Genomic DNA, 15,997 nt, shown 5'->3' with positions numbered 1-15,997 from the left:
CTGATTCAATAACATCAACTAGTTTGAAGTCCATATATTATTTTTCTTGAGTATCCTCCCAAATATATTCTGTATTTTTTGTTGAATCCAGATCCAGTCAAGGTTTATCCACCATATATAGTTATTATGCTTCTTATTCCGCTATAGTCAAGAACATTCTCCCTACGGTTTTGTAGTTTTTCATGACATCAACTGTTTTAATTGGGCTGAAGCTAGATATTGTATAGAATGTGCTATATTCTAGTTTTGTCTGACCAAATTCAGATGAAATGTTTTTGGCAAAAATGTTCCATTATTAATATTGTACATTTCTTACTAAAACGTTGGGCTTCAATTGAAAACCCTGCACTGTCTAAAGGAATCCCTCTGGGCCATCTGATCCTGATTCTATGGAAGCTATCTAAACAGTGTGTAAATTACAGATAACATAACAATGTACCCTAATTCTTGACTATAGATGCGCAAATTATGGCCCCAGCCAAGAGGTTCAATTGTGTTTCCCTTCCTTCCGCTCTCAATCTCCCAGCAGGAAAACCAGCATTCCCAACATTTGCATGTCAGTTTCCATAATCATGATCTATAAATGCATCTGTTCTTGAATTCTCTTTTTTAAAAATTTTTCTTAATGTTTTATTCTATTTTTGAGAGAGAGAGAGAGAGAGAGAGAGAGAGAGAGAGAGAGAGAGGATGAGGCAGACATATAGGGAGGCACATAATCCAAAGCAGGCTCTAGGCTCCAAGCCTCCAAGCTGTCAGCACAGGGCCCGACGGGAGGCTCAAACTCTCAAGGCGAGATCACCACCTGAGCCAGAAGTCCGTCCTTAACTAACTGAGCCACCCAGGCACCTCCCTTGAATTCTTTTATGAGTCAATTATAACATCTGCCTGGTTCTCTCACTGATTAATAAGTTAACTAAATTTTTTGATGAATTTGTTTTATATCTGAGTAAGTCATAATCTGATTTTTAATATTTAATTGTTTTTAATATTATCTTTTAACCATCACATCAAGAGGCACATGATATTCATTTATTTTTGTTTGTGTTTTCAATATCAGTGATGCTGTTTGATCACGTGATTAAATTGTTCTTGTAATGAGACATTTTCCCTTGTAATTAATAAGTAACCAATAACATAGCACTTTGAATATCCTGTAAATATCCGGTTCTTCAAAATCTTTTACCCAAGAATCACCACGGATGACTGTTTCCTCAATCACTTGTTACATTGGGGTGGGTGGAAGGGAGAAGATGCAATTTTTTTTTTTAATACTACCTTTGTTTCTATTTTTACTTGACATTCTTCTTTAAAAATAACTTTCTTGTTGGGGCACCTGAGGGGCTCAGTCGGTTAAGCTTCCAACTCTTAATTTCGGCTCAGGTTATGATCTCTAAGTTGTGAGATGGAGATTGAGCCCCTCTTCAGGCTCTGTGCTGTGAGTGTGGAGTCCGTTAGGGATTATCTCTCTCTCCCTCTCTCTCTGCCCCTCCCCTGTTTGCACACTCTCCTTCTCTCTCACAAAATAAATAAACATTTATTTATTTATCTCCTTCCTTCTCCCCTCCCCCCCCCATGATTAAGGAATATCAATCACTACATGGTTCTAACACCATTGTGGACTAATGCCACAAAATCCAAAATCTAAGCCTGCCTCAAAGTTAGGAAATTGAAACCTAAAGACAACAAATCACTAACAGCCAACAAAGCTATAAACTATAGCCAATCAATAATTTCCTAACTTTGCTTCTACCTTTTCTCAATAAAATCTCCCCCCTCAAGGTCCCATCGTGGAGTACTTCTAACCACTTCCAGTCTGATTCTGCCTGACTTGAAAGGACTTTTACTCACACTCTTAAAATTTTAATATGCCTCATTTTATCTTTTAATACTAGAGACTTTTCAAGAAAAATAATCAATGTGTTATATTTTTTTTTCTTTTTTTTTTTTTTTTTGAGTGATCAAATTGTCAACCATTTAGCCTTTCAGTGTCCCTGTCTTGACATGTCACTGTTAGTCTTGGAGAACTGCTTTGCTTCAGGCACAACAGAATGTTCTAGACTCGTGTATTTTCCCACTCTCACACTAGAAATAAATCATGTCTCTCAGAATCTGGGACTCCTGTTAGGGGGGCATGATTAATGAGTGCATGTTTGCTGTGGAAACTTTGGTAGATTGTGGTAAGTATGAAGTATTGTTTGAAGTAAAAATCTACTAAGAGTAATCAATGTTGTTTGTTTTGATGGAGCACTGGTGTATATATAGTGGCTTCTGATGGCAGTTAGAAGAAAATCTAAACTCCTTACTGTGACCTGCCAGATCTGTCCCCTGCCTATTTTCTCCTCATGTGGGACTTCTGGTTGACCATGCTGTAGCCATACTGGTCTTCTCTTTGATCTAGTACACTGCCAGCTTCAACAGTCTTACTCAGTTTGCAGTTGTTGCTCCCTCCACCTTGATGTCTTGACCCCAGATTTTCCCACAGATGGCTCTTTCTCCCCATTCCTGTGTCAGCTCAAACTTAGCCTTCCCAGAGGAGCTCTCTGGAACAATGTTGCTGGAGCAGTTTCCCTTCTCTGACCTTGGTTCCTCTCCATCATTTCATGTTGTTCTTCTTTTGGGTCACTCTTGGAAATTATTCATTTTTTTTTTGTCTGATTTTGCCTTTCCCCATGTTGGGGCTCTTGGGGGGCTCAGTCAGTGGAGCGTCCAACCTTGGCTCAGGTCACGATCTCATGGTTTGTGAGTTTGAGCCCCGTGTCGGGCTCTGTGCTGACAGCTCGAGGCCTGGAGCCTGCTTCGGATTCTATGTCTCCTTCTCTCTCTGCCCCTCCCCAACTTGTGCTCTGTCTCTCTATGTCTCTCAAAAAATAAATGAATGCAAAAAAAAATTTTTTTTAATCCATAAGAGTAAGAGTTATAGATCTTATCTATCCTGTTTACTGCTGAATGCCTAGCACTTAGAACTCTGTTTGGCATATAAGCAAGCATGTTATAAATAGGTGTTGAATGAATGGGTGTCCTCCCTCAGAAAAGACTAGAGCGGGATTGGGGGGAGGAGGCAGGAATAGAGAGTACTCTTTACCTGGGCTTGAAGGCACTGAGTCAATAAAAATTAGCTTTCAAGGGACAGAGCACAGGCCAATTTTAGGGAGTTCAAGAGCAATAAGCAACATCCCTATTGATATATTTTGAGAAGTAAAATATAGTAATCTTAATGAAGAGAATAAAGAATCTGTATTTAGAGAACTTGATTGCATTTATGTTTGTAATGATTCCCTTACAACTTTTCATTATGTTGTCCCTACTACTGAGTAACATTATTTTGGTTATTTAATACTACTCACCATTGTTAAGGGGAATCAAAGGAAGGCTTTCCCTATTCCACCCCCAAATTAGGCCACAATATTGAAGGCAAAGAAATTGACCCTGAGACCAACAAGGTGGTAGAAATAATGAAATCATAAAAAAAGCAAAGGAAATATGAAACTTGGGAGGAAAAATGTCAGGCTGCTGCTTTAAAGATTCTCCTTCTATTTCAATTGTTAGGTCTTCTTGGTGGATAGACACCTTGATTATGATATAATACCCTCTTGATCCAGGCTTTATTTTAAGGTCTAGATTGTCTGATATAAGTATGGCTACTCCGGCTTTCTTTTGGTGACCATTAGCATGATAGGTGGTTCTCCATCCCCTTATTTTCAATCTGTAGGTGTCTTTAGGTCTAAAGTGGTCTCTTGTAAACAGCATATAGATGGATCTTGTTTTCTTATCCATTCTGTTACTCTATGTCTTTTGATTGGAGCATTGAGTCCATTGATGTTTAGAGTGAGTACTGAAAGATATGAATTTATGGCCATTATGATGCTTCCAGAGTTGGAGTTTCTGGTGGTGTTCTCTGGTCCTTTCTAATCTTTGTTGCTTTTGGTATGTATGTATGTATGTATGTATGTATTTATATTTTTATCTTTTCTCCCCTCAGAGAGTCCCCCTTAAAATTTCTTGCAGGGCTGGTTTAGTGGTCACAAACTCCTTTAATTTTTGTTTGTCTGGGAAATTTTAATCTTTCCTATTTTGAATGACAGCCTTGCTGGATAAAGAATTCTTGGCTGCATATTTTTCTGATTCAGCACACTGAATATATCCTGCCACTCCTTTCTGGCCTGCCAAGTTTCTGTGGGTAGGTCTGCTGCAAACCTGATCTGTCTTCCCTGGTAGGTTAGGGACTTTTTTTCCCTTGCTGCTTTCATGATTCTCTCCTTGCCTGAGTATTTTGTGAATTTGACTATGATATGCCTTGTTGATAGTAGGTTTTTGTTGAATCTAATGGGGGTCCTCTGTGCTTCCTGGATTTTGACATCTGTGTCTGTCCCCAGGTTAGGAAACTTTTTCCACTATGATTTGCTCACATAACCCTTCTACCCCCATTTCTCTCTCTTCATCTTCTGGGACTCCTTTTTAATGAGTCACTGATTTCTCTAATTCTTAAATCATGCTCTTTTGCTTTAATCTCCCTCTTTTTTTCTGCTTCATTATTCTCTATGTTTGTCCTCCATATCGCTGATTCTCTGTTCTGCCTCGTCCATCTTTGCCGCCGCTGCATCCATCCGTGATTGCAGCTCAGTTATAGCATTTTTTATTTCAATCTGACTAGTTTTTACTTTTTTTATCTCTGCAGAAGGGGATTCTAATCTATTTTCGACTCCAGCTAGTATTCTTATTATTGTGATTCTAAATTCTGGTTCAGACATCTTGCTTGTGTCTGTGTTGGTTAAATCCCTGGCTGTCGTTTCTTTGTGCTCTTTTTTTGGGGTGAATTCCTTCGTGTTGTCATTTTTAAGGGAGAAAAGGAATTAATGAGGTAGAAAAAATTAAAATTAAAAAAATTAAAATTAAAAAAATATTAAAATTACAAAATTAAACACACACACACAAAATTGAATAAATGATGCTAGATCCTAGGTGTGTTTTGGCCTGGGTTTTGAAAGTGGTTTGACAGATTAGAGAAAAAAAGGGGGGGAGGAAATCATTTGAGAATTTGAAAAGATAAATACACTGAAGTAGACTAAAATCAGATGATGAGAGTAAAATAGGATTTGAAAAAATTTACACAAAAGTAAAGATATTGTAGGAAAAAATTAAAGAAAAATATTTTTAATAAAAATTAAAAATAAAAATGAATTTTTTTCTCTTTCTGTATTCAAGAAAAAGAAAAGAAACAAAAAAGAGAAAAAAGGGAAAAAAAGGAAATCGTTTGAAAATTTGAAAAAGTGAATACACTGAAGTAGTCTAAAATAAAATGATGGAAGTAAAATAGAACTTGAAAAAATTTACACAAAAGTAAAAATTATAGTAAAAAATTAAAGAAAAATATTTTTAACAAAAATTGAAAATAAAAATGATTTTTTTTCTCTTTCTGTATTCAAGAAAAAGAAAAGTGAAAAAGAGAAAAAAGAAAGAAAGAAGATTGAATAAATGGATCTGGTAACAGATTGAAATAGGACTGAAATTACTTCATTTTCCTCCAGAAGTCAGACTATGAAGTGCTTTATAGTCCATAAACTAAGCAGGTGGTGAGACTTGTGTTCTTGAAGAGCGAGGTTGGCCCAGTTGGGCAGGGCTCAGTGTAAAGGCTCCGTTCTCCACTAGATGGCGCTACTAGCCTACTAGGGTGGAGTGCTGTGGCGCTTATAGGTGTGTATGCGCATGCGCAGGAGCGGTGAAAATGGCGTTACCCAGCTACCCAGTCTCTAGTATCGGAACTCTGTTCTCCCTGATCAGCAATCGTGCACCCGTCCTCGGTCTTCAGCTTTGGTCCATTCCCCGCTTTTCCACTGTCTGTGACCAAGCCCCAGGCAGTACCTCTCTCCAGAGTTTTGTCTCAGATGCGGCTGTTTTCCCTGGCCCCTTGTTTCGGAAGGACTGCGTCTTTGACCCATTCTGCCCCTCTGTGGGAGGGTCTCACCGACTGATGGCCGAACGAGCAATGGCTGAATGTCGGCTGCACCCAGGAACGCCCGCTGGACCCTGCTGCTGCTGGTGCCCCGAGACTGTGGCCAGGTGCCAGCCCGCCCCAGAAAAAAATTTACGAGATGGTGTAGCAGCAGCGTTTCAGGGATTATGGAAAATCACCACACACATCTGGCACCAGGCTTCACCCTTAATGACCTTGTTACAGCACCAGCGAATGTGGCCGTTTTCTGGGGTCTGCTGGGCCCAGGTGGCCTCACAATCTCTACCAAATGTCCTTCCAGCAGTGGAACCGCTTTTCCCCGTGTGGCCTGAGAACCTCCCGGACCCCACTCTGCTCCTGGGGATTCGCCCTTCCCACCAGAGCACCGCCAGGTATGGAGCTGCAGAGTTGCAGCCTTTGCGCTCCCCTTGTTTACAATCTTAATGGAATTTAAACCCTCTCCTTTCTCCTTTCTCCCTTTTTAGTTTAGTCCCTGCAGCTGTTTCCAATTTTCCACTTTCTCTCCAGCTGCTTTTGGGGAGGGGTGCTTGTCCTGTATTCTTCCCTCCTCCAGTCTCTGTCCTCTCTCTGTTCACAAAAGCACCTCCCTTCCTGTGCATTCCCGCTCCCCAAGTTCACTTCTCTGTGCCGTGTACCTGCTGAATTCTGTGGTTCAGGTTGTGCAGATTGTTGTGTTAATCCTCCAATCGGTTTTCTAGGTGTGTAGGATGGTTTAGTGTTGGTCTGGCTGTATTTCATGGGTGCAAGACACAAAAAACTTCCATGCTGTTCTGCCATCTTGACTCCTCCTCTCCTTCTATTTCAAATAGTGGGTGTTCTACTTCATTTATGGCAGTAATTTCATAGCATTGAACTAATAGGAAAATTTTGCAGTATGTTTCTATGTTTTCTTTGCTAAAACCAACTTGTTTATATGACCAAACATTCTACACTGAGTAAGATAATAGATAAAATTAGTCCTATATATATTTTTAAGTGTTTATTTACTTATTTTGAGAGAGAGAAAGAGAGAGAATGCAGGGAGGGGCAGAGAGAGAGGGAGAGAGAGAATCCTAAGCAGGCTCTGTGCTGTCAGCATGGAGCCCGACACAAGGCTTGAACTCACAAAACATGAGATCATGACCTGAGCTAAAACCAAGAGCTGGATGCTTAACCGATTGAACTGACTAGGCACCCCTTATATATACTTTTAAATTATATTCGAGGAGTGCCTGGGTGGCTCAGTCAGTGAAGTGTCCAACTCTTGGTTTCAGCTCAGGTCCTGATCTCAAGTGTCGTGAGTTCAAGCCATGCATCAGGATCAGCACTGACAGTGCAGAGCCTGCTTGGGATCCTCTCTCTCTCCCTCTCTGGCCCTCTCCCACTCATGCTGTCTCTGTATCTCTAAAAATAAATAAATAAACTTAAATAAAATTATATTTCAAATTTAAAATTGTTCACTGTATTATAGTAGATGAGGGTTCAAGAGCGATATGTAAGCTCTTACTTAAGTTAACATAAAATATTTTATTAAAACCAATGCATGGATTTCCTTGAACTTGGAAACGTAAGTAGAAACACAATGAATGTGCTCCATTTTCTCCTTTGAAATGGATATGAAACATCAGTTAATTTTATATAAACACATAAATGGTAAGTGTGCGTGAGAGCTATTAATGGTTAATTGAACCTGGGAAATAGATGTGAAGAATTGAATGGTTTATATTTTTGCAGAAAAGCTAGGTTAGTAGAACAAAAACCTTTGTTCTTTTGAAACCATACACAAAGTGACAAGACATTCACAAGTTCTAACAAACTTAGAACAGCACCCATCTCCTCAGTTCTAATAAATTTATTCCAGAATCTTTGTATTTTCCCCCAAAGAAAATTTTTCTAATTTTATTGCCAGTATTACCTTAGTGTTTTAGCATGTTAGAAAAATCTCCTGTTTTAGAAGGAAAATGACAAAAGACACAAAGCAATGCTTCTTCCTCAAAGCTATCCAAATAAAGGAACAGACTCTGTGGGGTTTGGCCTCCCTCTCTTCACTCCCCTACCCCTACTCACAAACTTGCTTTATATGAAAAGAAACAAAGGGATATTATTCTCGTTTTGCACTTCTGGCCAATTCCTAACAAGTTGGCACTTTGGTGTTTGATTCAGTCACTAAGGATTCTTTTTAGAAGGTACCCAATGGACGGATAAAAAGACAAAGAAACATCCCACTGAATGCCAGAACTTTTGATAATATTTGTTCAATAATGTTTTTAAAGTCAATGGAATCACTTTCAAAAACTCCCTAATCCCCATGTCTCCAAAGGCCTAAGGCCCATAGCCTGGTAACTCCCTTTGAATGCTAAATAGTTATTAGAATATCTCAAAAGTGATAATAAAAAATCCTAAAATGACTTTCCTAGAGAGAATACTAGTAAAAGAGGGATATTTTGTATTCTTACAGACAGTGTACTCATTACTAGTAATACAAAAGAAAGTTTGGGACAAGGGGTTGATTTTATCTTTTAATTATAAACGATTGGAAAATTGACAAGCCTTAAACATCTAATTCCATCCACGTTCCATAATGTTGGCTTTAAAGTAAATATAGATTTTAGAGAATGTGGAAGCAAATGGGATGGGAATAAGTGTTCTGAATCAGTGGACACCAATCTTCATGTGTGTGCATAGCAATTCACAGGATTTGAAATCAGAAGGGCAGTGAAAAGAGTTCCCCAGGGATATGATTCAATGGTATATAGGAATTGAAGGTTGCCACCCCAACATGGTCATGGTTTCTGGCAAAGCATACCAGGCTCTAATTCCTTGATTTTACCATCATTTAGCAGGAACTTGAAAATGTAAGATCTCAATTTATATTTCATTAACAAAGCAGAAGAAGCTGCAAAATCAGTACATGATCCCTGAATCCATTTGGATAACCAGGCATGACAACATCTTTCCCAGTTGGGTTGACCTGTTTGTATATTTCCTTCTCCATCCCCTTAACAGCATTGCCTCATTTGTGTCTTAGGATCTGTAGAGTTATCCATACTATGAAGAATATGAACATATCTGAGCTGATAAGGACAGCAGGGAATGTGAGGGGGTTTCAAAGACATTGGTTTGGCCACCATGTGATCAACTAGTTTGTTGTAGTTGTTAAAAGTTATACCTTTAATTCCAGACTATTTTTTTTCTTTAATTTTTGTTTTTGTTTGTTTTTTAGCCAATGCATATAATAATTCACTTTTGAGAACGAATCAGTATGTGTGCCTTAAACTCTTTTTCTTCACAGAATTCTTAGTCTTATTCCTCTGTGCTTCTTTTTTCTCTTACCCAATTTCCAAGTGTTCTTCTCTCTCAAGTTTTTCTTCTGTACCTACTAGAATCACTATCCCATCATGAGTCATCAAACTCCCACTTGATGTTCCCTATAATTCCTGATCTTAACTGATACCTGGCTGATCTCTGAGGATGCTGACTTCCCTACCCTCTTTTCAAAGAAAGGCTTCTCATTTCTTCTCATACCAGGTGGCAGGCAGCCCCTAATATGATCCCCAGGGACTCCTGCCTCCTGGAATACACACTCTTGTGTAATCCTCTCTCTTTGAGTATAGCCTGGCTTAGTGACTTGTTTCTAACGAATAGAAATAGCAAAAGTGATGGGATGTTATTTTCATGATTAGGTTACAAGATTATGAGTTCCATCTTGCTAACAGACTCTTCTTCCCTTTTGACTCTGATGAAACAAACTGCCATGTAGGAGGGACCCACATGGCAAGAAATTTGCATCCTCCAATTACAGTCACTTAGGAACTGAGGCCCTCAATCCAATAGACATTGAGGAACTAAAATTCTATCAATAGCCATGTGAGCTTGAAAGTACATCCTTCCCCAATTGAGCCTTCAGATGAAACCCCAGCCTTGGCTGACATCTTGATTGCAGCTTGGGAGAGATCCTAAAGCTGAGAATTCAGCTAAACCATGGCCAGATATCTGACCCTCAAAAACCACGAGTTAAGTGCTAAATGGGAAGTAATATGTGCTGCAGTCACACATTACATACCTCACAAATCTCAAGGTTATAAGTCAAAACTCACATCTTTCTTGTCCAGTCATAAGTCTTCTCAGACAATTACTCTTCCAGTCTTAGGAGAAAATCCCTAATTCATTAACTTTGTCTCATTCAGCCCTATATATTCTATATCTTCTCTTCACTGTTTTCTACCCTGACTTCTCCTTTAATAAAGATTTTGGAAATAGACTTACCATATCCCCTCCAACTCAATGGCAGCCATTATTCTGGTAACTTGAGCCTCAAAATGGATGACATAGCCAATACCCTTGCTTCCCACTTCTTCTTTCTCCTTTGCAAAAAATGTTTTTATTCAACCCACTTTAATCACAGAATTGGTCACTGTTTTTATTGATAATGGGACCATTTCTGAAATCCTAAATTTAACCTCCAATTTCTATTTAGATCTCTATTCCTGTGTGTGTGTGTGTGTGTGTGTGTGTGTGTGTGTGTGTAACTAATGTACTCCTACTAATCCTATTGTTCAACCATACTGAGACCACTTCTTCACAGACCTGTTCACTTTATCTTATTCATTCCCTCCTACCTCTATATAGTGAAGCAGTCAATGTGTGACATTAACATCAGAGAGACCACAGTTAGAATATCAGCCATTACTTACAGCTGTGAGGCTATAAGCAAGTTATTTACCCTTGCTGAAACTCAATATCCTTATCTATAAAATAGGGTTAATAGTAATTATTACATTCTTGGGGTGCCCGGGTGGCTCAGCCAGTTAAGTGGCAACTCTTGATTTTAGCTCAGGTCATGATCTCATGGTTGGTGAGTTCGAGCACCACTTAGGGCTCTGCGTTAACAGCACGGAGCCTGCTTGGGCTTCTCTGTCTCCCTCTCTCTCTCCCCTTGCCCCATTCATGTTCTCTCTCAAAAATTAATATTTTTAAAAAATAATTATTGGGGCGCCTGGGTGGCTCAGTCGGTTAGACGTCCGACTTCGGCCCAGGTCACGATCTCACCGTCTGTGAGTTCGAGCCCCGCATCGGGCTCTGGGCTGATGGCTCAGAGCCTGGAGCCTGCTTTTGCTTCTGATTCTGTGTCTCCCTCTCTCTCTGCCCCTCCCCTGTTCATGCTCCGTCTCTCTCTGTCTCAAAAATAAATAAACGTTAAAAAAAATAATTATTATATCCAAGAACAATTTTGAGTATTAGAATATGACAATGTACACAAAGCCCTTAACACAGTACTGCCCTATTATACTCCTGTCATTCTTGCCTAGTGAAACTTCAAATTACTTTAGCAATTCAGCTTTCTAAATTTTCTTTTTTTTTTTTTTTTTTTTTAATTTTTTCAACGTTTTTAATTTATTTTTGGGACAGAGAGAGACAGAGCATGAACGGGGGAGGGGCAGAGAGAGAGGGAGACACAGAATCGGAAACAGGCTCCAGGCTCCGAGCCATCAGCCCAGAGCCTGACGCGGGGCTCAAACTCACGGACCGCGAGATCGTGACCTGGCTGAAGTCGGATGCTTAACCGACTGCGCCACCCAGGCGCCCCCAGCTTTCTAAATTTTCTGCACATGGACTTGAGTTGCATATAAATATTGCAGAAAACATCACATGACCCTGAAGATTGGTGTCCCAGTAAATGTTTTGTCTCTAGGCTTCAGTTGGGCCATAAAGGATGCCTACAATTACTTCTATCTTTACCTAGTAAGATCTTGTTCTCATTTACAATAGTGGTGATTTCAAGCTGTAATGACAGGAAAAATCTTTTCAAAAACAGATTTGGAGGATTTTTTGTTTGTTTACTTTCATTTGTTTTATTTACATTTTATATAAATGTAAATGTGTTGTGTGATTTTCAGTGGAAATCTCCTTTGATTTTCTTAGTATTTTGGAGGTTGGTAATGGGAGTGGAAGCCCATGAGAAGTTGACATTATGACCAAAAAGTTCTAAAGATTTACATAGAAATTACAAATTATTTGTGTTCAGCTAATCTATTATTTTCTATTTAGTTTCTGCTTTTGAATGTTTATACTATCAAAGAGGATAGTGGTGGAGACACAGACAAAAGCTCAGAAGTCATATGAACATGAACCCTGGCACCTCAATAATCTATTTCAGAAATATAGTATTGGAGTTTTAAACAATGCCTTCAGAATCTCAAACAAGATGAGGTGAGAGTTGCTTTCCATTCAACTGCCCATACCAATAGGAAAGAACCTGGCTTAGCTTTCACCTGCTGTTAGCCACTGTTGGGAAGCATAATATAGACAAGGGCAAATTATTTAGACCTTCCTAAAGATAATGCAATTTAAAAGAACTTTGAAGGACCCACAGAAACATGTGATTTGGGTTCAAAGGAAAAGTTAAGAGGATGTTTTATCGGTGAGGCTAGATTATGTAATCATGAAATGTGGACAGAATAAAGTATGGAAAGACTCGATGGGGATGAAAATCCCATTGCTAAGAGCAGGCAGGTTCTTCTCTGAACTTCTCACTCCCACAGGAACTTGAGGACGTGTCAGATAGCGAGCTTTGCAATCTGGCTGCCAGGGTATTGGAACATTGGACAGCAGCCTAGGCCTACACTTAAATGCCAAGCAGTATTAAAATGTTTCAGATAAAGATATGAATTGCTATTGCCAGGTGGAGCCTTCCTTGGGACTTCTGATGCCTGAGAAAATGTCTAGAGACCCTTAAGGAAAGCAGTTTAAGTGAGCCTTTTCCTGCTTTCCACTACATTTGGAATGAAATAAAAATGTCTTCTTGTGTAGACTGAGTAGGGTCTTGGGCCAAGTAGGAATGTGTCAAGGAAGTACTGTACTGGGAGGAAGAGAAAGCAGAGGTGCAGAAAGAGAAGCCAGTAGAACATTTAGAGAAAAGTTCCTAAAGACGCCATTGCAAGGTAACCAAAGTCCGAAGGTGTCAGTCCCCAGATGTTTGCAATTGGGAGAGTCTGCGAGCTTCTGTAAGTGGGTTTCTATAAGTCTGTGCCTTTGTGCTTTGTAATGTAACGTAAAGTAATATATTTTGTTGAGGTGTCATCTTGGCCCTTTGGAAAATGGGCTGAAAAAGACAGGAATTACACGTGAGTCGCACATAACCTGTTAGAAAATGTTGCTACCACTCTTCAATTCTTTCTTCTCCTGGTTTTCAGATTTTGTGAACTTCTTTGAAATAGTGTGTTGGGCATTCTCACTATCCAAAAACATCCTTCATAAGAGATAGTTGTAAATGAGTAGATTTACTGTGACCCATTGGGTCCCATTTAGTTCAGTTTATAGTCTTTGTGTGAAACAGAACCAAAAATCCTTCCTTAGCAATACTAGCAGAAAGCCCTTCCTTGTAGAAAGGGGCAGAATTTAAAACACATGTATCTTCAAAACACTCTTGAACTTAAACATATGAATCAGTATGGTATGGTTGGTTATACACTTTATTTCTAATACATTTTGGAAAATAAACAAGCCTTTGTTTACAGAAAAACCAATAATCACCACTCCTTGTCTTTCTGAAAGCTCATAATTGGAACTCCTTTTAATGATAATTTTGTCTTAATAGGTTCATTTTAAAAATCGCTCTTGACAGGTAAGGTCTTAGTTGTTACACAGAGGAGGCAGGAGAGGAAAAGGAAGTTTACCGTAAGTGCACAGTTAAAAAAATTAACCAAAAAAGTGGAATAGATACGTGTTATGTTATTCAAACAAAGAAATGTGTGTTAGGGACTACTACATAATCAATTTTTGTAATTATCCCATTTGCACTTAAAAATCAAATATATTCTGTCCTTGATAAAGGGTCCTATACCCATCAGTGATAGAATTTGATAAGCATCCTGTTCAAATAGTCTATGCTTTTATTTATTAGAAACAGTTTTATTGAGATACAATTGCTATACAAAACTTGCACCTTTCTAATGTCTGCAATTTTATGAATTTGGACATATGCATACGCCTGTGAAGCCATTGCCACAATCAAAGTAATAAACATATTTTTCACTTTAACTTGACCACATCCCAAACAATTCAAGTTCACAATAATACTTGAATTCCACATAACCTCTGGCCTGGGTTGAATACTTTTTGTCCTCCAAAGTTCATATGTTGAAGCTCTAACCCACAATGTGATGATACTGGAGGTGGGAACTTCTTATTATTTATTTTATCTTTTATTTTTATTTTTTCGAGAGAGACAGTGTGTGTGCAATCAGGAGAGGGGCAGAGGGAGAGAGAGAGAATCCCAAGCAGGCTCCATGTTCAGCATGGAATCTGTCAAAGGACTCAATCCCACAATCTGGGATCACGACTTGATCCAAAATCAAGGGTCAAACACTCAAATGACTGAGCCACCCAGGTGCCCTGGGGCCTTCTGGAGGTAAGTAGGTTTAGATGAGGTCATGAGGGTGGAACCCCCATGAATGGGGTTAGTGCCATTCTGAGAAGAACCCAGAGAGCCTGTGTCCTCTCTCTCTCTCTCTTTCTCTCTCTCTGCCATTTGAGGACACATTAAGAAGGCAGCCTTCTGCAAACCAGGAAGAGTGTTCTCAGCAAGAACTCAGTTTTGCTGGCACCTTGACCTCAGGCTTCTAGGCTCCATGACTTTGAGAAATAAAGGTCTATTGTTTAAACTGCCCAGCCTAGGCTATTTTGTTATAGCAACCCAAGCTGACTAAAACAAACCTTTGTCCATCTTTTTTGCTCTTGTTTTTATGAAATTTAATTTTAAATATACACCTCACAAGCCACTGCTATAAGTGTTTAATGGAGTAAATGTTCTTTTACATTTATCCACATGTTTACTCCTTTAAGCAGATTATATTTCTTTCTGAATTTCTGTTTCTCTCTGGAATCATTTTCCTTCTGCCTAAAGATGATACTTTATGTTTCTTTGAATTTTTTTAAGTTTATTTATTTACTTTGAGAGAGACAGAGACAATGTGAGCAGGGTGGGGGGGGGCAGGCAGGCAGAGAGAGAAGGAAAGAGAGAGATTCCCAAGCAGGCTCCACGCTGCCAACGCAGAGCCCCATGTGGGGCTTGAACCCACGAAACTGTGAGATCATGATCTGAGCTGAAACCAAGTCAGCCACTTAACCCACTGAGCCACCCAGGCACCCAATTTTATGTTTCTTTTAACTCAGATTTGCATTCTTTTTTTTTATTTAAAGTTTATTTATTTTTGAGAGAGGAGGAGAGAGACAGAGAGAGAACATGAGCAGGAGAGGGGCAGAGAGAGGGGGAGAGAATCCCAAGCAGGCTTGGCCCTGTCAGCTCAGAACCCTACACTGGGCTGGAACTCACCAACTGTGAGATCATGACCTGTTCTGAAATCAAGAGTTAAACACTTAATTGACTGACAAGCGACCCCTAGATTTGTATTCTTATATATTTTATTTTATCTGAAAACATTTTTATCTTCCCTTCATTTTAATTTTCCCCCTCATTTTTAAAGGGCATTTTCACTAGGTATAGAATGCTAGGTTTACAGTCCTTTAAAGACTCGAAGGATCTGATGTCAATCTTTTATTCCTTTGAAAGTAGGATATCTTTTTTTTTCCCTCTAAATGCATTGATGATGTTTTGCCTTTCATTTTTAGGAATTTTACTGTGATGTGATCATACTTGGAGTTTCAAGACTCTGTTGAGTCTGTGTCTTGAGGGCATCTTTGAGTTTGGGAATATTCGTGGCCTGGAACCCTTTGAATATTATTGCCCCCATCCATTCTTTATGTCATCTCATTATGGGACTCCAATTATCCACACTTTAGATCTTTCAACTGTGTCCCATATGTCCCTTATTCTCTTTTCTTTGCTATCCTTTTTAGTTTCCACTCTGTGACTCAGTCTAGATCAGGGTTTCTCAACCTCAGCATTACAAAGACTTTGGGCCAGACCATTTGTGTTCTGTGGGTGACTATTCTGTACATTATAGAATATTTATCAACAATTCTGGCCTTTATGTAGATGGCAGTAGCATCCCCCTAGTCGTGGCGAAAATATCTCCAGACATTGTT

General features: G+C 39.2%; 1 protein-coding gene across 1 annotated transcript in view; it reads left to right on the top strand.

The window, feature by feature from the left end:
* Positions 1-5,430: 5,430 nt before the first annotated feature.
* The window catches only part of LOC132664511 (uncharacterized), a 99,942-nt gene continuing 89,375 nt past the window's right edge, over positions 5,431-15,997 (top strand). The window contains exon 1 of the mRNA XM_060611317.3: positions 5,431-6,342. Within this exon, the coding sequence (XP_060467300.3) occupies positions 5,723-6,342 (620 nt within the window). The 5' untranslated portion in view covers positions 5,431-5,722. The remainder of the gene's footprint in view (positions 6,343-15,997) is intronic.

The sequence above is a fragment of the Panthera onca genome, chromosome F2, assembly GCF_046562875.1.
Source record: "Panthera onca isolate mPanOnc1 chromosome F2, mPanOnc1 haplotype 2, whole genome shotgun sequence".
Lineage (NCBI taxonomy): Eukaryota > Metazoa > Chordata > Mammalia > Carnivora > Felidae > Panthera > Panthera onca.
This window is presented reverse-complemented; position numbering and strand designations above follow the sequence as displayed.